This window comes from Natrix helvetica (assembly GCF_964273705.1).
Source record: "Natrix helvetica genome assembly, chromosome: 1".
Taxonomy (NCBI): Eukaryota; Metazoa; Chordata; class Lepidosauria; order Squamata; family Natricidae; genus Natrix; species Natrix helvetica.
The window spans coordinates 244,552,020-244,576,884 of NC_138548.1; the positions used below are offsets into that span (position 1 = coordinate 244,552,020).

The 24,865-nt window shown below is 39.2% G+C and overlaps 1 protein-coding gene across 3 annotated transcripts in view; it reads right to left on the reverse strand.

Moving 5' to 3' along the window:
* CACNA1G (calcium voltage-gated channel subunit alpha1 G) overlaps positions 1 to 24,865 on the reverse strand; it is a 466,079-nt gene that overhangs the window by 3,348 nt on the left and 437,866 nt on the right. For 2 of the 3 annotated variants that reach the window (XM_081937178.1, XM_081937177.1), the window contains 2 exons: positions 15,804 to 15,996; positions 7,976 to 8,145 (listed from right to left, as the gene is read on the reverse strand). In XM_081937178.1, the coding sequence (XP_081793304.1) occupies positions 7,976 to 8,145; positions 15,804 to 15,996 (363 nt within the window). Of the gene's footprint in view, positions 1 to 7,975; positions 8,146 to 15,803; positions 15,997 to 19,233; positions 19,369 to 24,865 lie in introns of all 3 variants that reach the window. The other variant, XM_081937176.1, reaches the window with a different exon arrangement.

Consider the following 24,865-nt stretch of genomic DNA (forward strand, 5'->3'; position numbering starts at 1 on the left):
CAGAGGGGGAAACACACTGCTGATGTCCAGAAGGCAAGGGAAAAGGCAAAGGACATCTATGTTTGCTGCCTGTATTATACACAGAGTTTTTAGTCTATATATACACTCCAATAAATTGTGGATGGCCCTTAAACAATAGATATACTGCGCTACCTCACCTGCCCAATGAAGAATTGGTATGCAAACAACAGTCATAGTGCAATATAGAATATGTGCCTGGTTCAGAATTGGGAAAGAAATTTATCATGCTTTATTTATTTAATAAATTTATTGGCCACCTATCTTACCGCAGGGTAACTCTGGGCAGATGTGTATAAAAACCTTAAATGTTTGTGAATCAGAGGATTTAAAAAATGAATATTCAATTGAAATCAGAACATTTCCTCCTGACACCAATGGATAAACAGCTAGAAAAAAAGTTGTGGAACACCATTTACATATATGATAACTGCGGCCAATTATTGTATGCAGAAAGATCAAAACACTTGCCAATATCTATAATGGAGATATTAGTGAAGATGACAGAACTTGTTGACGAAGCTGACTTGTCAGATTAAAGACAATATCTAATTTATTGATTACCGGAAATCCCTTACTGACTTTTTGTATGAAAAAAGAAGAAGCTTGCAATTTATAGTTCTGATGATTAGACAGGATCAGTGATTTTCAATCTTGACAACTTTGAGATTTGTGAACTTCAATTCCCAGAATTTTGGCTGAGGAATTCTGGGAATTGAAGTCCACAAATCTTAAAGTTGCTAAAGTTGAGAAACAGTGGGACAGATTATAGAAAGAAGAGAGAGAGTCATGATGAAAGTTTACAAAGACAAATTAAAACATAATTGGTACTTATACCTGGTGTGAAGAAAATTGGAAGTCACTTCTTTATACCTTTCTTTATATCTTTTTCTTTTCTACTTTATTTCTAAAATTTTCAATTATATATGTGTGTGTGTTTATGAGGGTGTGTGCATGCCCACATATACAGTATAGTGGACTAGAAGACATATTAATTGGAATTAAAATTGCTGGCAGAAAAAACAAATGAGGAAGGTATAAAGGAATCTCCTGTTGAAGATGAAATAAGAGAGTGTAAAACCTGGTCTGCCATTCAATATTTTAAAAAATAAAATTATGTCAACACACATTACAAACAATGCTAAACATGCAGAGAGAAAAAATGAGGAAGGTACAGATTGTAGTTTTCTAGTCTCAAAAATTCATAATTTTTTGTGAAGAGAAAAAGACATTTTATATGCAAGGGATTACAACAGTTTTAGGCAAAAATATTAAAATGCAGAGACATCACACTCACAACATTATCAAAACTATGGTCTTCAATTGGAACATATGGCTGTGATCGCTGAATCATTAGAAAGATTAAATGAAAAACAATACATTTTGTTGCTGGATAATATTGTTGAGAGCAGATCATTTAACCCTAGACAATGCAAAATCGGACAGTTCATAGAAAGAGTTGATATTGAAACTAAACCTTACATACACAATCCAAAGATGTTTGGATAGATCAAAAGATAAAATAAATAAAATAAAAAAGATCCACAGAAGAGAAGGAAGTTAGATGACACAAGAAGAAGCTTACAAGAACTCAAAGAAGCAAGTAGCGACAGGCAATCTATCAGTCCATCAACATTGAATGAGCCAAAGAGAAAGTAAATAAAACTCAGCTCAACAAAGAAATAATAAGAAACAAAGAAGTGAGAAGGAAAGAAGAGAAAGGAGAAGAAGAGACAGCAATAAATACTATACAGAGTAAAAAAAATGAAATATATTTTTATTGTAGCATCAATGCTTGATGTATAATTATCCTAACTGGAATACTTTGAAGTAAGTGAAACAATAAGATATTTACAAGAAAAGGCTAGCCAAATAACTTGGAAATACTAAAATCAGTAATTAAATTTAAATAGTCAAGATTCATATTGAGAAGACTCATTTCACGAAAAGATGCACCACAATTTTAAAGGCCTGTTGCTTGGCTACATATATATTTAAGTGAAAGTATTGGTGGATGTTTGTCTTTGGCATGAATATGCCTTTATTGTTTGCAATCAATTTTTCTATCTTGAGAATTGCATTTAAATGTATGCAACCTGTCAGGGTCTGTATTTAAAACTTGGGTTTGGAAAAAAAATACCAGTTAGAATGGGGGGGGGGGGGAAACCAGCAGACACAAAATGAATTCATAGTAAATATTATTCATGAGCGATAGGAATAAATAAAATTAACTTTCTCCCTCAGGTCTCAACCAGATGCTTCCACAATGCTGAGGGCAAGACTGCCCTCCCCTGGTTTAAAACAATGGTGCATAGAAACAAATGAACTGGCCAAAATGACAGAGGGAGGTTCCTGTTGATGGGGTATGAACCTAAACCTGATTCTCCCTATATTAGAGATATGCCAATCCTCGACTGCCTGAAGCCATCTCATAGTCATTTTTTTTGGTTCCAGAGTTCTCAAGGTTGCTTCACCAAAATTCAGAAGTAAAAGAGCTGTTTTGAGAAGCATCCATTGTCCGAAGACATTTTCAATGGTCCTGTGGCCAGTGTGACTATATGCTGAGGCACATGGAATGCTGTTACTTCCTACCAAAGTGGTACCTATTTATCTACTTGCATTTGCATGCTTTCAAACTGCTAGGTGGACAGGAGCTGGGGCAAGGAATACCCTGTTGCAAGACGCTCAGGTCTTGAGCCTGGGTTGTCAGCTTTCCAGCTGACAAGCTCAGCTACTTTAACTACTGAGCCATCGTGCCCCATTTATATGTACACAATGTATAAAAAACTTAATAAATTGGTATACCCATGCTCCAGGCATATCACTGTATCACTGCCATGCCCCTTTGCAGCTCTTCCACTCTGACATAGTGTATGTATGTATGTGTGTATGTACAAATTAAGGTGTGCTTGGCTGAAATCACGGATTCTTAAGGAGGTTTCTCAGCCTAGCTTTTCATTGTTAATATATTTTGCAATCCATGGACAATTAGTGTGGTGTTACTTTGAGGAAACAGGACTAATTGCTCTGGGGATTTTTAGCCTTTCAATTCAATAGATTAATCAGTCACTTTTGGAAAAGCACCCAACAGACCTGGCTGGAACGACCTCCCCCCCCCCCCCGATATTAGAATCATTGCTGATCTCCGCTCCTTCCGTAAGAAACTCAAGACCCACCTGTTCCAATCATCTGGCCTGGCCCAATCACAATCACAATCATAATCATAATCATAATTTAATCCCCGACCTTCCTGGCCGGTATTTTAAATTTTAAATTTTGGGGTATTTTAATTGGTTTTAATTACTAGCTAATTTCAAGATCATTGTACAGACTTTGTTTAATCGGTTTTTCTGTGATTTTGTACTTCCGTTGTTTATAGTGCATTTTATTCCTGTCTGTACACCGCCCCGAGTCCCCTCGGGGAGAGTGGGCGGTTTATAAATCGAATAAATGAATGAATGAATGAATGATGATATGGAACAATCCCTCAATTGAACCTCTCTCAAAACAGCCTTCTCCTTGAGAGCTTAATTCCCTTGGAGGGGGAAGAGTATGTGATAAGTGGGAAGAAAAAGGTCAGGACTAAGAAGATGTATAATATTTCTAGGTAGTAAAATACTTCTGGTTTCCTTAAAAGTACCTTAAAAGTGCAGTCAACTTGCTACAAAGCAAAAACATCTTGATTATTATCTCAGTGCTAAAAGTAGTTATCTATTTATTTTATGTCTTTCTTGATAGTGACCCTGGAATAAGGGATTGCCTAAGGAAAACCTCCAGTGGTGGGTTCCTACCGGTTCGCACCGGATCGTGCGAACCGGTTGAAGACCGAACCCGGAAGTAACCGGACCCGGAAGTAACCGGGAACCGGCACCGGTCCTGTCACTTTATCCCCCTTGCCATCCCAACGGAGCTCGCTCGCTCCCCCGCCCGTCCGCACTAAGCTAGCTAGCCCAGCTAGCCGCTCATTGATTGGCTGGAGTTCAGCCAATCAGTGAGCGGGCTGGAGGTGACCCGTTTAAAAGTGGGTTGTCCTCCATTTCAAAACTCCCTTCTCTGGGAGCTTGCTGCTTCCTTCAGGTAAGCAACTAAGCGCGAGGGGGGGGCGGGAGGCTAGCTTCGGCGAGGAAAGGCCTCTAGGCCTTCCCTCGCTGAAGCGGCGGGCTGGCGTGGGCCGTGCGGGCGGTGGGCAGCTAGCTTCACCCAGGAAAGGCCTCTGGGCCTTCCCTCGCTGAAGCGGCGGGCTGGCGTGGGCCGTGCGGGCGGTGGGCAGCTAGCTTCACCCAGGAAAGGCCTCTGGGCCTTTCCGGGACGAAGTGCCGGGGTCGCGTGGAACGCGCGGCCGCCGGGAAGCTAGCTTCGCCCGGGAAAGGCCGCTGGGCCTTTCCGGGACGAAGCGCCGGCGTCGCATGGAACGCGCGGCCGCCAGGAAGCTAGCTTCGCCGAGGAAAGGCTCCTGGGCCTTTCCTCGATGAAGCACCGGGCTGGCGTGGGCGGCAAGCCTCTGCGAGGCTAGGCCAAAAGCCCCCCACCCTCCCCTCTCCAGCCTCGCCTGGCTGGCTAAGCCCTAAGCAGTCTTAAACAGTCTTACCTGTCCTCCTGCCTCTCTGCCTGTCTGCTGCCTGTTGCAGCATCGGAGAGCTGCTGATTCTGCCTGCTGGTAAGTAACCTGGGTTTTTTTCTTTTATTTTTTTAATGTATTTTAAAATAATATTTTATTTATTGTGCATAGAATTTTTTAAAATAATTTTACTTAAAAGTATTGAGTATAGAATATTTTAAAATGGTTTACTTCAATTTATTGTGTATGGATTCTTTTTTTAAATTGTCTCAGACTATTTTAAAAAAGATTCTATCCAAAATAAATTAAAATAAAGCATTTTAAAATATTCTATACTCAATACTTTAAAATGTATTGTGTATAGAATTGTTTTAAATTGTTTTATTGTAATTTATTGTGTATTGAATGTTTTTAATGCTTTCATTTTAAATTATTGTGTGTGGAATAGTTTGAAATGGTTACAGTATAAATTATTGCTGGTGGAATAATGGTTACAGTTGGTATAATATCTTAAAATAGTTATAGTATAAATTATTGCTGGTGGAATACTTAACAATGGTTTTTAAGGATTTTTTTTTATTTATAGAATATCTTTTTTAAATTATTGTTTGGGAATTTTTATGTTTTAATTGTTTATAAAATATATTTACTATAAGAAATGTTATTCCTTTTTGCAAATGTTTTCTTTGTGGTGCAATATGTTGCTTAAAAGTGTTCAGACCAGGTTTATATATCTCAAAGTGGATGCTTTTCTATGGGCAGGCCAGGTTTGCCACATTTAATGTGTTTCACCCTGGTTGTTTAGGTAATTCTGAGGTGGTTGCTGGTTCTGTGAGCTTCCTGGCACTGTCCTTTATAATTTCCCACAATGCCTTGATGGTTTTTATTCCAGTGGCTTTGTCTTTCCTGTTCTTAGGGTTAGGGAAAAAAACTGGTTTCATCTGCAGTCTTTTGGGGGGGAATTGTTTTTGTGTGTGTGTGTGTGTGTGTGTTTTCCTGGCACTGTCATAGTTTGTGTTTGTGGGTATGTAATGTCCTGCAGTTATCTACACATTAATAATGATCAAGTACTAATAATATTTCCTTATACATTTTAATGACCTTTCCTTTCATAATTGGTGTTTTCTTTCATACTTTTAGATTTCTAATTGCTGTTTCTGTTAGTTAGCAATTGATAAAACAAATTCCACGTGAAAAAGTATTCAAAGCCTTCTTGGTTTTAATTGTCAATTTATTCATTCTTGCACATTCTAATATTTATTCATTTTCATATCTTTGTTTTTTCCACTGTTGTGCAAACACAATTCCAACAGCTGTTAACATGTGTAAAATTAAATATGTATTTATTCCCTTTGAAATACAAGTAGTAAGTAGTAAGCTACTTACCTTCTGTAAGTAGCTCTTTTATTGTTTTGTGTACTTATTTTAATCTTATTTAAGTAGTAAGTGCACAAAATAATAAATTTCCTTTTTTATATTTTCTTTTTGTAGATCATTCATTGGGGCAAAAAATTCAGTGACATTGTCTTGGCCACTCCCATCCGGTCACATGACTGCCAAGCCACTCCCACCCGGTCACATGGCCGGCAAGCCACTCCCACCCGGTCACATGGCCGGCAAGCCACTCCCACCAAGTCACATGGCTGGCAAGCCACTCCCACAAAGGAGGCCACACCCACAGAGTAGGTTCCAAAAATTTTTGAAACCCACCACTGAAAACCTCCCACGCTCCTTGTTTGTGTATTGCTAAGAGGAGAGAGAAATAAATTTGGAAAAACATGGGCAGAGTTGTCCCAAACCTATACTGTGTACCCGGGACAAGCTGCAACTTTTCTCAATGAAAAGGAGAAATGAGAGTGGATTTTGCATGGCTGTTGTTTGTAGTTTAGGAATTCACAAGAACTACAACACAAGACGTTACACTATTTGTAGCATCAACTCTTGGTCAGTTCTGCCTTGAAATAACTTGTGCAAATTAGCCTTACACGGAGCAAAGGTTTGATACTTAGTAACATTAAGTCGTTGGCTGCTAAGTGTAATGGCCAAGTAGGCAGCTAACAAGACTTCTCATCTTTGGGGCACTGATTAAAAAGGTTTGGACTGTTAGCTTTTTAACAACAAGAAGCACATTCAAAAGCTGGAGCCATGAAATCAATTTAATTGTTTGTTAATATACCCTGGACTAGCTCAGCTTTGGTCTAATAGACTTTAGGAATCTAGTTTGCCACTTTAATTCTATTAAATGTAAACAGTGTGCCTTGGAAAAAAAGTTGCATTTTATTTAGTTAGCAGGGAAAAGAAAATAATGGTTTTAAATAAACTGAGATCTAAAGTAGTCTTAAATTTGTATAATATGCTATTTGGAGGAAATGAAGAGTGATCTTTTGCATTTAAGATTACAATTTTCAATCCTAAATGCAAAAGATATAGGTTTCAACTTTTGGGTAAATTAAAAAAAAACATAGATAAAAATTGTAAAATGTTCAACAGAGTTCCACCGTCAAGCTGAAAGGCCTGGGAAATAAAATGTTTGAGCCAATAAGGCTTTAAAAATCATTTAATGTTAAAGAATAGCGAATACACATGGAAGAAATACACATCTTAAAAATAATATTGTGATAAATGGATGCAGTTATGCAGGTGGGTGACCTATAGGGGGCTCAACTACATAGCTGGGGATATCAAGAGAGGGAGATATATAGTTAACAGACTGAAGCAGCATTTGAGTAAATTTGGGTGTAGTCTGCCAGCAAGACTCAAGAACAAGGACTAGATCAGGATAAAGAGGTCACTTCTTGCCAGATAGCAATGCTTTCTTCATGAAGCCATACGTGTGACTTGCACAGCCCACACTGGCCAATGCAACTAACACTATGGACCTGCTAGATCAGGGGTGTCAAACTCAAGGCCTGGGGGCCGGATTCGTCCCCAGTGGTTAGATCTGGCCCGCAGGGCTGCCCTGGAAACAGTGAGGGACTGGCCCACGATGCCTCTGTTAACAAAAATGGAGCTTGCGAGGGTCACGTGCAGCCCTTCCGAGCTCCGTTTTCACAAGTAGAGGGTAGCAAGGGGCCATTGCAGCTGAAAATGGAGCTTGGGAGCCTGGCAGAGCGCCCCAACATGAGTGACGTCGATCTGGCCACGCCCACCCTGGCCTCCTGAGGTCAAACCCAACCTTGATGTGGCCCTCAATGAAATCAAGTCCCCCCCCCCAGCGCTAGATATATGTCCTGCTCATCAGAGAGGGTGAAGCCTGGACCCATTATTTCAAGCTTTCTATCTTTTTTCCTGCTTCTTATATCATTTTGCAATTGCAACAGATAAAGCTTGCGGACCACAAGTTTGCATGTTGAGTGAAAACCGGTGAGAGGAGAGGACCACCTCGCTAGCCCAGCTTACCTGTCTGCGAAGTAAGCGTTCTGCACATGGAGAACGCGCAGGCGGAGCAACGTTGGGCTTGCTTTCCCAGTTGAGATTGTGTTGGGGCTTGAGACGGTGGAATCGGTTTCTTGGGATGTGCAGAGCAGCATCAGTGCTTGCAGGCTGAGACTGCACTGACGTCGTTGACCCTGAGGAAAGGATAGGAACCTTGAGAACTTGCATCTAACAGGTTCTGTTCCCTATTTTCATTTCTAATTAAACTACATTCAGAATCCCTCTAAAGTAGCAAATCCTCTAAAGTAGTGAAGAGACTTATGGTAATCAGTAAGTCATGAAGCCATACATGTGGCATAATATGCCATACATGAAGAGACCTAATCAGTAAGTCTCTATTCTGGGACTTACTGAAATAGCTAATTCAAGACAAGAGCAATGGCGGATGGTTGTATCAGCAGTAAGAAACTATGTAGAAAGCAGGGGTGGTATTCACTTACTTTCCCTACCGGTGTGCAAATGTGCATGCCTGTTCTCGCATGCGCACGGCCTTCTGTGCATGCACTTTGATCGCGTGTACTGCTTGCACGCATGCACGCAGCTTGAAAACATGCCTAAATAGGACGGCATAGAACCAGGACAGGTGGGTGGGCCCACCAGGGCCCGCCCCACCCCACCTACAATTTCCACTACCAGTTCAGATGAACCGGTCCAAACAGACTGAATGCCACCTCTGGTAGGCAGGCTTCAGAGTCTAGAAAATCTGGAAATTCTGGAATAAGCAGCAGCTACGGTCTAGAGAGAACGCGACCACAATTGACTAGAGATCTCATCTCTGCAGCTACTTCACGTATGTGGTGTGCTTTTATCGATTCCTGACATACACAGGTAGTCTTTGACTTACAACAGTTCATTCAGTGACGGTTCAAAGTTACAACGGCACTGAAAAAAGTGACATGATCTTTGCAGCATCCCCATAGTCACATGATCAATATTTGAATGCTTGACAACTGGTTTACATTTATGATGGTTGCAATGTCCTGGGATCATGGGATCACTTTTGGCGACCTTCTGATAAGCAAAGTCAATGGATGAGCTATATTCAATTAATGCTACTTCAGTTACGTTACTAACTGAACAACTGCAGTAATTCACTTAACAACGGTGGCAAGAAAGGTCATAAAATGTGGCAAAATACACTTAACATCTGTCCCACTTAACAGCAGAAATTTTGGGCTCAGTTGTGGTCGTAAGTAAAGGACTACCTGTACTTCCTATGCCTATTCGGATTAGGGTTTAGTTTAGTTTTTTGAATACATATGAAAAGAAATAATTTTACTCTGGGAATTCAAGCTTATAATCCAGTAATACATTCTCTTAGAATCTTGGTTTTGGTAAGAGGGGGAAAAAAGATCACCATTTAATCAACAGTGATGGGGCGTTAGGAAGGAACTGTCACAACATTCTAAGTTCTGTTTCTGCTAACACATTCTCACAAAGGGAAAACAAATAATTCTGCTGACTATATCTTGATTAAAATATATTTTAATATACTTAGTCTATAATGCTATCCAGAATCGGACAGAGTTCAAACCCAGAAAATGAACCCTGAGGATGGTCAGATATATAATTATGCCAGTTAACCAGCTGGCACAGACTAGATGTGCAGCCTCACAAAAGTGGGACGAGGAGTGATGGTAGTTCCCCAGTTCTTTCAGAAAACAGGCAACAGAGATGTATTGGCACTGCCTTTCCTCACTGAGGATGACCCTGGACTTCCAACATATCAGTGCCCAAGTACAGAAATAACTAGAAATGGGAAAGGAATGGCCAGCGGAGAGGTAGCTAACAGAGCATAGATATGGTGGTCTGTTGTAGAGAATCAAACAAGCCCTTCCTTTTCTGACATGCCCAGTTTGTTCCGAATCAGAGCTTTTCCTCCACAGATCAGAGTTTCATTTTCAAATATTCCATATTCTTCCAAACCCAGACTTTTCTAAAACAGAGCACTGCTGTTTTTTTCCCTCCTAAATTCCCAATTGAAATATGTCTCTGGTTTTTGGGCATTTGTGGAAAGTTCAAAACAGCCGCATGATCTGCTAAGTTCTTTAGGTTGCAAGTGAAATCACCTTGCCACCTCCAATAAGTAATATATTACAGGAAGAGGTATAATATTATGTATTGAATATACAGTATATAGTTGTGTTAAGCCCTGCTAAAGTGAAACTAACCTTTAGATGATCCTAACTGTTAACTGCAATTGTTTTGGAGGGAAACTTTGTACATTCATATTTGGGCGGGTTTTTTTTTCATGTATTATGCCTGGTTAAGACCCTATGAGACCAGAGTACAAATTACAGGCAACTACCTGCTGTTGCTCAGCTCCAGTCTGAGTCATTAAATGCTGTTGTATCTATGCTGGTTTGCTTCTTGCCTATTAAAGCCCACTACACAATATATGATGTGGGGCAATCTCATATTCTCTGGCTCAGTTTTTGATTGACAGAGCAAAGGTGGACCTGCAGGGTGAATACAGGTTTCCTGTGGATGCTTCTACTACATTCTCCGGCTAACTTCTTATTTCCAGATCTAGGATTGAGAACCCTTGCAGCGCACAGAACCTAATAAAACTTTTCCCTATAACAAATGATCTTTTTCTGAAAAAAAAAGCAATTAGAAAAAAATAATTCATTTTATCTGGACCATCTCCCACAGAAAGAACCTCATTTGTCCTGGACTGCTTCCCAGAATATCTGCCCTATTATGCAGGATTATTGAAACAAATAACTTTTGCAAAGGCCAGGTTTACTTAAACAGAGCGCTCTTTTCCAGCTTGAAATCTCATGTTAATCTTATTAATGTATTGGTGATATATGGCCTTAAGTAACCGCATAGCACTTTAGAGAATTGCATATTAATAAACAGAGGTCACTGCATTCAGTTCTGAAAGTCAATTTTTTCATAGATGCTAAGTGTCAAACCAGAGGTGGCTCTGTTTTGGTCAGAAGTCAGGCTTCATCTCTGGCAGAACATCTGTGAAATTAGGTTAGAAGCCCATGTGATATTAGGGTGAGAGTTCTGGGTCCCCCTGTCTCTTTATTTGCTAGCCTAATGCATTATACTGTATTAGGCTAACAAACGGCAAACACGTAATTTTCAGTCAGTTTCTTTTTTCATTTCTTGTGAATGTTCTGCAAATTACAGATCCATAGCTTGAATGGAACTAAAGAAAAAGTTTTTGCATCTTGCAGATGTGTAAAGGTACTACAAACAGTTAAAATGAATAATACATTATCATTTGTAATCATGAAATAGCCTGATTTCTGATTCATATGCTTTGATTTCCTATTTGGGGAAGATCTCAAAGAGCTCCTAATTCACTTCTGGGTTATGAAATACATATATCTGTTTTCATTTTGGCCTTCATAAACAGAGAGGAAAGAAGTCTGGAGAAAAATATTCACAAACAAAGAGTACAGTCTAGTTAGAAGCCTACAGTCATGGATCCCCGCTCCCCATTTTACACCATATAGCCGTTATGGTGAACCTATGGTACGCATGCTACAGGTGGCACACAACAGAGCCCTCCCTGCGGACATGTGAGCCGTCACCCCAGCTCAGCTCCATCACGTATGTGCACGCGCCTCCCGCAGGCCAGCTGGTTTTTGGATCTCTGCCATGCATGCGCAAGGGGGGGGCACAAACAGGAGACACCCACACATGTGCGGGGAGTGCATTTGCAGGGGTGGCGCACACACGCACAGGGGTGGGGTGCACGGTGTGTGTGTGTGTGTCGCAAACACATTGCATTATGTGCTTTCGGCATGCGGTGACAAAAAGGTCAGCCATTACTGCTCTATAGATTTGATTCCAGGTGAACAATCTCATCTCATTTTTTTCCCCTGCCTGTTCTCAGTGGTCAAATCACATCTGAACTGTATTATTTGCTTGCTACTGCAGGCGCGGATTCCCAAAATTGAATGCTCCCTCTTTTGTCAAGGTTGTGTAGGCATGTACACAACAAGTGTGTCCGTCCTCACCGTTCTTTTCCTATAGACTAGTCTTAAGAGAGTCAGCTTGGTGTGGTAGTTAAGGCACCAGGCTATCAACTAGGAGACTGTGAGGCCTAGTTTGGTCTTAAGCCATGTGGGTGACCTTGGGCCAGTCTCTCTGCCAGCCCTTGAAAGAAGAAGGCAAGGGCAATGCAATTCTGAAAAACCTTGCCAGGAGTCCAGGCAGTCTGAAGGTGTGTGCGCCCACGTGCCTGTGCACACACAGACACAGACACACACATAGTATCTTAACTCAAGTATTTTGGCTCTGTGTTTAATGAACCCATAGCACTGCTTCCCTGGTCCCCTGAAACATTTTTCTCTGCCACGGGAAGCATGTGTGATGATGACCCAGCTACTGAGGCATCCTAAGAACATGCAGAGCTTCCTCGGCACCATTTCTACTCCTTTCCAGAGACCTTCTTGACTCTGAAGTTGGCTTTCTGGAGTTTGACCTGAGAAGCATGCACAACAGAGATGGTAGACTCTAGACTAAGAAGTTCCCACAGACATTCTTGAGGAATAAACGTGGTTTTACAGATTAAGTCAAACATAGACTTAGGGCTTCGTTTAGAAGTGCACCTTCTGCTTGGAAAAATGAGCCAAATAATAGTAGAAAACATTTCTTGCTATGAGGAGATGGGCAGACTGAGCATCAAGCAGGGGGTCTCCTGGGGATGGGTGTTCCAAACTTGCCACTATCATTTTGAGATTAATTTGCCATTATTATTTTGAGGTTAAGCAAACTACAGCAGGTCTTATCCTTTCACCTATAATCTAGCAATGGAGGGGATGGGAAGGAAATTATTTAAGTTTTTATGGCTACTTGTTCTTGCATTCCACCATCTTTGCAAATCTTTAGTGACACAAACAAAATGGGCTGCTTCTGAAAACAAATGAACACAGAACAGGTAAGCGCTTACTTGCTTTTAAAATACTGAAAGGCATTTAAAGCACTTTCTTCTGAAAGAAACCCATCTTCCACTGAATTTCTATATTTTTGTGAATGCTGAATGAAAAAGACCAACAGGTAGCCCTCAACCTATGACCACAATTGACTCCAGAATTTATGTTGCCAAATGAGAAATTTGTTAAGTGAGTTTTGCCCCATTTTACAAAGTTTCTTGCCACATTTGTTAAATGAATCACTACAGTTGCTAAATTAGTAACACGATTGTTAAGTGAATCTGGCTTCCCCATTGACTTTGCTTGTCGGAAAGTCGCAAAAAGGGATCACATGACGTTAGGACGCTGCAACCCTCATAACTATGAACAAATTGTCAAGCCTTCGAATGTAAATCACATGACCATCGGGATGCTGCAGTGGTCATATATGTGAAAAATGGTCATAAGTCACTTTTTTTAGTGTCGTCGTAACTTTGAATGTTCACTAAATGAAATGTTGTAAGTTGAAGACTCCCTGTGTTTTGTTTTGGAAGCAATTAAAAGGCATATGATTTTTTGCTGAGAGTCTTCACATTGATCCTTGGGCATTTTTATTTTTCCAGGAATTTGAGGAGACTATTTTAGAGTTTGGCGTATCATGTCCCAGGTATTATGGGAAAATAGAATATTGTTTTGATGTAGGTTCTACTGCAGGGGTGTCCAAACGTGGCAACTTTAAGACTTGTGGACTTCAACTCCCAGAATTCTGGGAGTTGAAGTCCACAAGTCTTAAAGTTGCCACGTTTGGACACCCCTGTTCTACTGGGACTTTAGCTGCTGTGTTTATTATGGTTTTTATTATTATATGAAATACATTGCTACTTTTTTATTTTATCCTGTATTGCCAAGAAATTTATACACTGCCTAGGGAACTGTGATTCATGGTTGGTTTATAAATATCATTTATATTCATATGCAAACATAAATTATGGATACTCTTAGCATTTTTTTAAAAAAAATATGCTATGTCTACATGTTAGTTCATCTTTATTATAAAACTTCACTTTTCTGTTGAGTTCCGAACTAGGCTGATATTGCATAAGCCTCTAGCGGTGCTGTTGTTTTTAGATTTTGTTTTTGTTGTGCTGCCCTGAAATCAAGCTTGATTCCTCGATTTTGACATTTTACACGTGGATCATTTTATGAACTCTTACGTTACGCTATGTTGAATACTGCACGTGATTTTTACCTTATTGTATGCTGAGCTTAAAGTGCCAAGGTACACGTGCTTTGCTTAATAGCTATAGTTTCAGCATTTTTATTCCTGCTGCTAAATAGCAAGTGTTCTCATTAATATGCAAATTTTAATATCCTTCCACTAACCTCTTCATATATTGTACCATTCTGAACAGTATTCTCAAGTGCTGGGTGATGGCACTTGACAATAAATTCTCCTGGATCCTGGAAAGGGCTTTCCGAGAAACGGTTGAGGAGAGAAACTAGTCTCAGACCACCCCCTAGGATTCTTGTTAAGAAAGTCTTGGTTCTTCTTCCTGGGACTTTAATAAGATTGCTTTTCATGGCAGAGAGGTGATTGTGCAATTTCAACACTTTAGAAAAACGACTGCTGTACAGATGTTGTCCTATCTCACGTCACATTACTGCTAAGGGAGAGCAGTACTCAGTCTGAAACAAGGTAGAGTGGCTAATGAAGGGCTGCCACACACAATAACAGTCCTGCAACACTCCTGTACTATTGTTTGAGGTGCAGTCTGATTGTTCTCGTATATATTTCTTCTCCACCTATTCCACCGCTCTGTGCTGGGTTAGGCAGAATTTGCAGCAGTGTCACAGCGACATTCACAGCTTTCATTGTGTGAGGAAGAAGGGGTGGCAATATCACATGGGAGCCTTAAGTTTTTTTGGGGGGGCGGGGGTGATGTCCTAGCATCCGCTGTAAATTAATCTAGCAAGTTTGAGTTCCAATTTTCACGTCTTAAAAAGAGCCTACACCTAAGATATTTCACAATGGAGAAAACAAGTGATGACATGAAATGACTTGATGAATATACTTACGGCTGCGAAGGACAAGCTTAACAATCAAAAGATTTTGAGCAAGGAGCCATCCCTAAAAAAGATCCGGTTATTTTAAAAAAATAAGGGCCTTGCTCTGCGTTACATGGGTGTATGGTTCATGGAAAAAGCTGTTTCAGGTGGGCCAATTTGGAGTGGTAAAACAACATGAGGCAGGTGGTTTTTCATTCTTCCCTGGTCTAAATAGTTGCCATGCTATTTCAAATAGAACTTTGTAGAAGAGGTTGTAGCAAGAAATTAAGCGTTCTTGTTAGCCCAGCCTGCTTCTTATCCTCATCATCCATTTCCATTTCAAGCCAGTGAGGATTTGTGGGGATTTATGCACAAGGACCATTCAATTTGGCAAAGGGAGCTTAGCTTGGGGTGGGATTCTATCGGTTCGAACTGGTTCGGATGAGCCATTAGCTCTGACTATCAGCTGGGAGCGAACAGGTTCACTCTGAATTTGAAGTGCCCTCCCCCGCCCCTGGGCTATACTCATCTGTTTCCTTTTCCGAAGCCCAGCTGATTGGCGCGGCAGAGTGGATTGCTGCGCCTCAGCTGTTCTCCTCGCTAGCAGTAATGCGGAAGGTGAATTTTTGAAGCACGCACTCAGCGAACTGGTTGTTAAACTGGTAGGATCCCCCTCCCCCTCCGAGTTTAGCTGTTCATTTCTGATCCAGAAATTCGGTCTCAGCGCTATACTCTTCCATGCAGCTTGCAAATTATATCCAAGGCTAACAAAAGCACACAAACTAACACTTCCATAAAGCTTTAGCTGGAAAACCACATTTGTATGTTTAAAAAATAATAATATTTTTTTTGAGGCAAATGCTTCGTACCAGACTGAGATTTTTGATGAGATGAGTTTTTTTCTCCCAAGGGGCCAGCATCATAGGGGCCAGCACCTGGCACCTGAAACATATAGCTGTCATTCGGCAGAGAGTGGGTGCGGCCCACAGAAGTCTTCCCTACTCTCAGCAGATCCTGGTTTGATGAGAGAATCAGGGGATCATTAATGGAAGGAAGATCGGTCTAAAAAAAGAAAAAGAGAGAAAGAGAATGTCACAGAAGTGGAAAAAACCCCATGTGTTTATTGGAACTGTGGCAACAACCACTGCAACAGACACGAAATGTGGTGAGCATGCAATTTATTAGGCTGTACAACTTCTAGTATAACCAAATGAAATTGCACAAATGAGTTGACCGGGAAGCAATAATCTTACATTTTTACTATTACTAAAGCACCACACACAGAATGAACTACATTAAGAACAAAATATACAATACAGGGGAACAGAGAAACAACATTGCAACAATAAACCATGACTATTTCGGGATTAATTGAACAAGCATCATGCCTCAAGGCTTGGTTAACAATTGCATGCTTTGCAAAACTTTAGTCCTTTAAATCGGTAATACAAATCTTTTCAATCTCTTCCTGCTCAAAGGAAGCTTTCGCAGGAATCCGTTCATAATTCTAGTTAATTTTCTTAACAAAAAGGGAGCTATGTTTGCCTACAGACAATTTCGTTATATACATGATGTACAATGACAATAAAGGCTATACTACTACTATTATAGAATGCATATTCTGTTTGTGACCTTGATTTTGTGTTGCTTTAAAAAAATGCCTGCATCTACAAGCAGAATTACAAAAGAACATTGATAATGTATTTTCAACAATAAGGAAAATACATTTTAAAATAAAAAAATAATCTAAATAATAAAAATGTACTGTTACCAAAGTCTCTGGTCTCGTTCTAGTTTTCATAATAGCTGAAAAACAATCTGTTAGAAAATCTTGTAATGATTTTCTAATCTAATTCATAGTGAAACAAAACATAAATAGCGTACATATTATGCAGTAGATTTAACCAATGGTTTTTAATTTCTTTAATACATAGAACAAATTTAACTCTGGTTTCAATTAAGGATTTAGATATTAGATTCATCTATAGCTAATGATTCAGATAAAAAGAGTTAAATGCATTGTACACGACTATCAAGTCTTTTTTTATTTCTTAAATTAGATGATATCCTAATTCAATTAAAATCAGTTGAATCGCTATGTCAATTATCTTTCCCTCCCTACTGCAGTGATATATTTCATTTCATGGCAAATACTGGGCTATGCCCAGACAGCTTCAATGAATATATGCACAATTTGTGGAATTTCATTTGACAAGATAAAATTGACATTCATTATGGTTTGAATATATCTATATCAGCTACTCCATCTGTTGTCTACATATAGTATTTTTAAAAGACTTTTATTATCTTTGCTTTCTGCATACATTTGCTCTTCTAACAATACTTTTAGCCTAAGTAGAGACAGGTTACTTCCAAATAAGGTTTCCATCACTCTTCCTTCAGAACCATTCCTACTTTCCCCATGGTTTCATTTCTCTTAGCAGAAATAGAAATCTGTTAAAATCGGATAGAAGGACTAGTTGCAGGATGTCATTCGGTTTGGCATCTAAAATGTTCTTCTTTCTGAAAAACCTTTCAGATACTTAAGAATAGATGTAGTACTCATTACTAACGTAAGACCCTTTAATTTCAATAAGGCATGATATGATTTAGTCTAGATCCAACCCAATCTTGTAGAACATTGATTTTTCAGAAAAATAAAAATGAATGCACCATGTGTTCTTAGATATTTAACTTTGCCGAATTATAGAACTGTAAAATAATTGGATACTGTACAATTTGAAACAACAAAAGTGAAAGTTTCCATGGAGATTAATAAATTAGTCAATATAAATATGCTGTTAATAATAAATACAACAAGTTCTTAGGTCTTGTTGGAGTAAGAATGACCTGATAGCTTAGATGAAAAGCAATAGAGAATGTTTTCCATTGTTGTATTTAAATTCCAATCTTAATTAGTATCAGTTTTATGAAGAACTCACTTTTTTATGAATAAATCATACTGAGATAAGGGGATAAGGAGTCAGATTAAGTCTAAATATTATAAGACACCCATAACATTTGCTAATTTAATATACTGTGAAAAACAGTTGGTGCAGTTATACCCATAGTTCCCTATGAAGAAATAAAACTGATTTTATATATGTGATATATATCTGAAACTGGCATTAAAACAAAAAGAAGATGAATTTTGTAATATACTGAACTCTTCCAAAATATTTTAAAAATTAAAGGGCCACATTTTAAAAATGTAGGTTTCTCAATTGTATGAGAGTATTGAAATATTTTTTTATATTATGCAATAACATAAAAGTAATTCAAATTAAAGCAATTTGAATTATTAATATTGAAGGTATGCATTCTTAAATAATATTTACACTTGTTTACAAGCTTCTACAGTTTGCATGAAGTAAGAGATCTTAATATTTTTGTCAAGTGACTGGATTGACTTTTAATTTGATGCAAGTAATCTACAGGAGTTTAGAGTTTGCCAGAGCCATAATCCTACTTTATGATTGATCTTGATAGACAGTAAAATGCTCCCCTTCATTTAGTATCTCATTTTGAATGGAAATTAACCATTCGAAAACTTTCACCGAAGCCTTCTAAGTCTTTTGCAAATGATGCCATGAAGCATGATGGGAAATATTGTCACGGTTTAAAAGATATGTGTCCCACTTAAGTAATAACTGTTATGGCAATCTACTAAAATGATAAGAGAATTCATCAACCCAACACACAGCTTAAAAGTAGATATGTGAACAAGAGTAAAATAAGAATGGATCCACTTAATGTTGGGAAGGAGTTATGCCTATTGTACAGCAGAAATAAAGCATTTGATTGCTATTAAGCAGCATAATATCTAATGTTTCAGGAGGAGATGGTTAAAGCAGGGCTCAAAATACTGGTAAACATGTCTCACAATGTTTTAAAAAGCCATTCTTGATTAAAAACTTAAAGAGTACAAGTTGAGAAAACAGTAAAAGGCGTTGCCTGCAAAACTTCCTAGACACCTGTTTGTACCCCAGTTTGGATTCAAAAGTGGGATCGTTATATCATGACATTTTCCACATATCTGTAAGCAATGCAATCACTTTGATGTGGCTTGATATGCTTTTCAAGAGAATCTGATTTTCTTAGTGGCTGATACCCATAATGAAAGAGTACAAATACAACCTCAGAGGCAGCATTGAGGGTAATCCCAATGGAACAGATTTCTTGATGCTAATAAAAGGTTAAGAATTGCTCATCTGAAAATGCCATAGCTGTTATTACCCTCTTGACCACAGTATTTAGAACCCTGTAAACATCATAAAATACAGCGACCAGTGTATGTACATTGCTCTCCAGGGCATTAAGTAAGAGCGTGTTATTATCATCAGGTAAAGAGTCATCCGTCAAAGCTAAGGACCAGGAATTTTCAGAGAGAATATCTGACGTCAGAGACAAAGCCTCCATCTCAGCTAGAGGGATCTAAACAAGGGAGAGATGATCAAACATAAGAAACCAGGACACATATGCATGTCTTTGAGAAAAAAGAAAGCGATTACCACAATCATTATCCTTTAAACATGGAGGTGCTTCCTGTGCTATTAAGTGCATTTATGTCATGCTCATTATTCTGTAGCTAGGATCCTCAGGAAAAGCGACTGAACTCCCCCCTCCCCCCCAGCCCTTCTTCCCTTTTTTTCCTAATTCTTTTAATCAGGCTTACAAATAAGCAAAATGGAAGCCACAAACTGCACTGAGGATATTGTCGTTGAGGGATCAAAGGGCCAGCATCTCCAGAACGTTTAAAAACCATCCCAATTACATTTAAATGATACATTATTTTCAAAAGTATAATTCTCTAGCTCCAGATTTCAAAACACCAGGGCAAAACTGTCTTTCTGGAAGTTACTGTCTCAGATATTTTCAGGGTTTGTTTGTTTTTTTGCTTTAAAAAAATGTATCAAACTGAGGAACAATGAACCATACAATTACCATATTTTTGGAGTATAAGACGCACCTTTTCCCCCTCAAAAAAGAGGGTGGAAATCTGGGTGCATCTTATACACTGAATACAGCATTTTTGGCCTCCCGCCCCCTTTGCAAAAATGGCCATGGATAGTCTTTAGTAGCCTTGCAGAGTGCTCCTGGGGGCTGGGGAGGGCAGAGATGAGCGAAAGACGGGCCATTTTTTGCTCATTTTTGCCCCCCCAGCCCCCAGGAGCACTCTGTAAGGCTACTAAAGACTATGCATGCCCTTTTTTTTTGACAAAAAATGAGCCATTTTTGGGAGTTCTGCAGAGTGTAAAAACTTTTAAAAATTTGCCTCTTTAAAATCTTGGTGCTTCTTACACTCCGGTGCATCTTATACTCCGCAAACTACGGCAAATCTGATTGCACCTAAAAAGGCAATGATCCCCCATATTTGGAAGAGAAGGAACCCTGGGCTTTGTCACAAAGCTTGGCAACACAGAGCCTTTGGGTGCCAGCATAACTGCGGTTCCCCAAATTGTGCAACCGACTCCAGTTAAAATGATTTTGAAGCAACGTTGAAGCAACTTGAATTTAAAAGTTGCACAACTCTTCAAATTAACAATCTCATGAGATTTTGGCTCGTGCTTTGGTGGAGAAGAAGCACCTGGAATCACACAAAACCGAGTCTCTGAAATCTGAAAGAGTTGCCAATCCTTGCCTTCTAAAAGCTTTGCTCTCCCAGGTTCAGCAGGACCATTGCAGAAGAACTCTTACCACAACACACTGGATCTAGCCTCTGCATTTAAGTGTCAAGTGTTCAATGTAATCTTTTTTAAATTTTATGTCACATCAGACAGGGTTAGCAATTATGATTTCACTGATTCCTTAATTTTATATACAATGGGTAGGTGAAATTCATACTCAAAACTGGAATTCATATACCAAGCACCATGTTTTCTATGAAGAGTAATGTTTTTTTCAAGCCCCCTTTTCTTTGCCAGGAAATAAGCAATTTCAAGAAACAAACAAACAAACAAAAATAAAGAGGAACTCTCCATTCCAAGTCTCAAGGTCAAGGGGAGATAGATTACACACTCCTTTAATCACACCATCAGCATGGTTAAAGGCAGGACACATAGAGAACCACAGAAGTGACCTTGGAGAAGGAATGTAGAAGTCAGCGAAACATGAACTACCCTAGGAAATGAAGAAAGGGTTAGAAAGAAACATGAAGTGATTCTGCCTTGATTCCCTTCAGCATAAGAGGGGAAAGAAAGGAAATGCTGTCAGGCTTTCAAGATTGTTACTATTGTATATCCTATATCAATAAAGAGCTCCAGTTTATGTTTCCTGCCCTGGTCTACCTTAAAGATCTGAGTGACTATTCTTCAATTATTTCATGCATATCCAATAAACCTATGTCTTAAATTTACCTGTTTATTTATTTCTCACCTTTATTGTTTTTTTATAAACAATTCAAGGTAGTGAATACATCTAATACTCCTTCCTCCTTCTATTTTCCCCATAACAAGAACCCTATGAGTTGAATTGGGCTGAGAGTGAGTGGGCCAAGGTCAGCCAGCTGACTTATGTGGCTAAGGCAGGGCTAGAACTCACAGTCTCCCAGTTTCTAGCCTTAACCACTAAACCAAACTGGCTCTCTCTATATCTTATATCTCTTAAATTTTACTCCCATTGCTGTAAAAAAAATGCCTCCCAATAATTGTTTGAAAAAATTAATGTTTCAAGATAGTTTCAAGTTAATTGGCCAGACTCTTAATTTGTTTTATCAAAAAATTGAGGCATATCAGTGGTGGGTTACTCCTGGTTTGGCCCGGTTCAGCCAAACTGGTAGTAGCGGCAGTGGGAGGCCCCGCCCTCCTGCCCGGACACTTCTGCACATGCACAGAAGCGTTGCACGCGCATGTGTGAGAGCACTCAAATTGGTAGTAAAAATATTTGCAATCCACCACTGAGGCATATATTTAAGTTTCAAGGTGCTTGATTTGAAGCACCATTTGATTCAATATTAGGCCAGAAACTATAAGCTAAGTTAGTTTCTTCTACTGTAGATTATTACACTATAAGAAAATACCTATATGAAAGTCAGATGGACCTCTCCAAATTGTATATCCAATCTTAGATTTCAAGAAGCAAGCAAGCAAAGCGATATACTTGCTCGCATTACTTAATCTTTATATTAATTCTCTTGCTCAAGTTAAATAAAAATGAGTAACACAGTGATTTTATCCTTATCCCAGTTGAACCTAAGGTAGAGTTTGCAATTAACAATGTACTATAACAAAGAAAATTTAAATAACTATTACACCAAAACAAAATATTCTTGGTAATCTTTACCAAGACATGTAGCAGATAAATACATAATTGGAAGATAAATAATCTCACCATAGAGCAAGTGAATGATTTTAAACATGCAGAAGTTATCTTCCAAACCCTCTTTAATGTGGAAGAACCAAATGTATATGTGCAAAAAACAAAACAAAAACCCCTTCCAACTCAATTTGCCAGCAGCAAAGGCAATAATTTTGCCCCTGAAGCAGTAAAAGCCTTTAAGGCAAAGGTACCAAGCCTGATGCTTTATGGTGCATACGCAGCATTAGAAATAGTCCAGGCTAAATTTACAACAGTGATGTTTCACGTCCATTGGTGCATTCCAATGCTTTCCCAGATTGCAATTACCGTAGGTTTCTGATAAAGAGGTATGTATGAGAACTTGTCAGCTAAAATATTGGCTAAAAGTAAATTGCATAGAAGACTCTTATGCACCCTTAATTCTTATGGGCAAGTTCATTTCCCCTTGGAAAAATATAGTTATAGATTGAAATTACTGTGGTTTTTCACTTCATTTTTTAAAATTCAACAGAGATAGAGCAGCATGACATCAAAAATAAGCTTGTGCACTTGAAACTAATCTACAGAGGCATAGAATTTTAGCACTGTACTATTATAAGCACCATCTGTGCAGAAGATTGTTTAAGATAGTTAATTGCTTTAGTAATATTTTGTCTGTTTAGTACACAATAGCTTTTTTTACAAGCTATGCTTTATGCCATGTCATCCACAATTCTGGACTGCAGGTACAATAATATCCTTCTCTAAGACTGTCTGTATCCCTATTTGAAAAAAAAATCCATAGTATGAATTCTGCATGTCTGTTCCAGGTATCAATTTTGGTTCTCTATATTAATACAGATGTAAACTGGCTGACTGGATTGACCGAATGGAAGAAAATCTTTGTTTCCTGTTAATTTCCCATTTGCCTGAAATATGTAAGAAAGTTGCTGAATTTCACTCAATGATAATTGCTGTAAGGAGGATTTGGAGTCTAAGAATAGAATTGTTAACTGAAAATTACAAAATTTATGAAGGATTTCCTACAAATTCTGATTTGGTAGTAAATGGACCTGATATTGAGAACTAAATACTACATCAATTTGAATAAGACAGATTATCATGCTATCATCAATAAAAATTAAAATAATAATTCTTTACTGTCACTTAGGGCAAAACATTTTGGAAATGGACAGTACAGAAACTATCTTGAAATTTTCCTCTCAACTCCCCTCTGGCCCATGGAAAGTAGCTAGATATAAAGGTATATGAGAATGACCTTGGGAGATGAGGGAAAGAGATGCTGCCTAGGGAACAATCACATAAAGAGGGGTGGGGGCTGCAGCTGGATAAAGGGCAGAAAAGGAAGAAAGGATTTGCCTAAGTCAGGGAGTTGAAGTCCACAAGTCTTAAGAATTCTGGGAGTTGAAGTCCACAAGTCTTAAAGTTCCCAAGTTTGGACACCCCTGGCCTAAGTTATCAGGCAGTAAAAAGTAATGGTGGAAGAGCTGTGCATTTGGACTTGCAAGGTTCTGTTAACGTAGCCTTCCAATAAAATAGAGTTAGCTCATCTTGTTATCTTTCCTCTCTGGTCTGTTTGGGTGGCTGACATCTTAAATTATTCTTGGAAATGAAGCTTCCAGACTGATATTATTACTTATTACTTCAGCTGATAAAAAGGAAAATTGATTTCGTGAGTATATTTCAGAGAAAATTTCCCCTGAACTATTATATCTTTTCTCTACAGCAGGGTTGTCAAACTCAATTTCATTGAGGGCCGCATCGAGGTTGTGTGTGACCTTGGGGGGCCAGATGGGCGTAGCCAGGATGGGGTGTGTGTGGCCCTCTGCAAGCAAAAATAGAGCTCAGGAGGGGCACATGTGGCCCTCCGGGTCCTGTTTTCAGCCAGGATGGCCTTCTGCAGCGCTCTGCAAGTGAAAACAGAGCTGGGGGGGGGGACACGTGGCCCTCCCGAGCAATGTTTTTGCTAGCAGAGGCACCACAGGACAGCCCTTTCCTGCTTCCAGGGTGGCCCGCAGGCCAGATCTAAGTACCCCATGGGCCATATCTGGTCCACAGACCTTGAATTTGACACCCCCGCTCTACAGTGAAGGTCAATCTTCCAGCACAGATAAATGGAGCTGGGATCATATAAATTGCTGCATCATAATAACTTTGCCTTATCATCAGGATGAAAAAAATGTTATAATTTTGTTGGAGAGGGAGTGGCCAAACCAGGGGGAGGAGTCAAGTGAGGATTTAGTCTGGAATCTTTTCCCAGACATAAGAGGGCAAGTTTTAATCCACCTTGAAAGCCATTGAACCTTATCTAGTCTGGCCCAGGTGCAAACTACCTGTTGGGGAGATTGCTGTGATAGGCACTTTGACATATAGGTCTGGTTGTTCTCCTCCTGATAAATTTTCTGCTATTTAGTGAGCTGACAAACTTTGAAAAGGCTTCTAGTAAGAACTTTAGAGAGCCAGTTTGGCGTAGGTTTAAGGCACCAAGCTAGAAACCTGGAGACTGTAAGTTGTACTGTTGCCTTAGGCACAAAGCCAGCTAGGTGATCTTGGGCTTGTTACTTTTCCTCAGCTCTTGGAAGGAAGCTGAAGGAATCACTTTTGAAAAACATTGCTAAGAAAACTGCAGGGACTT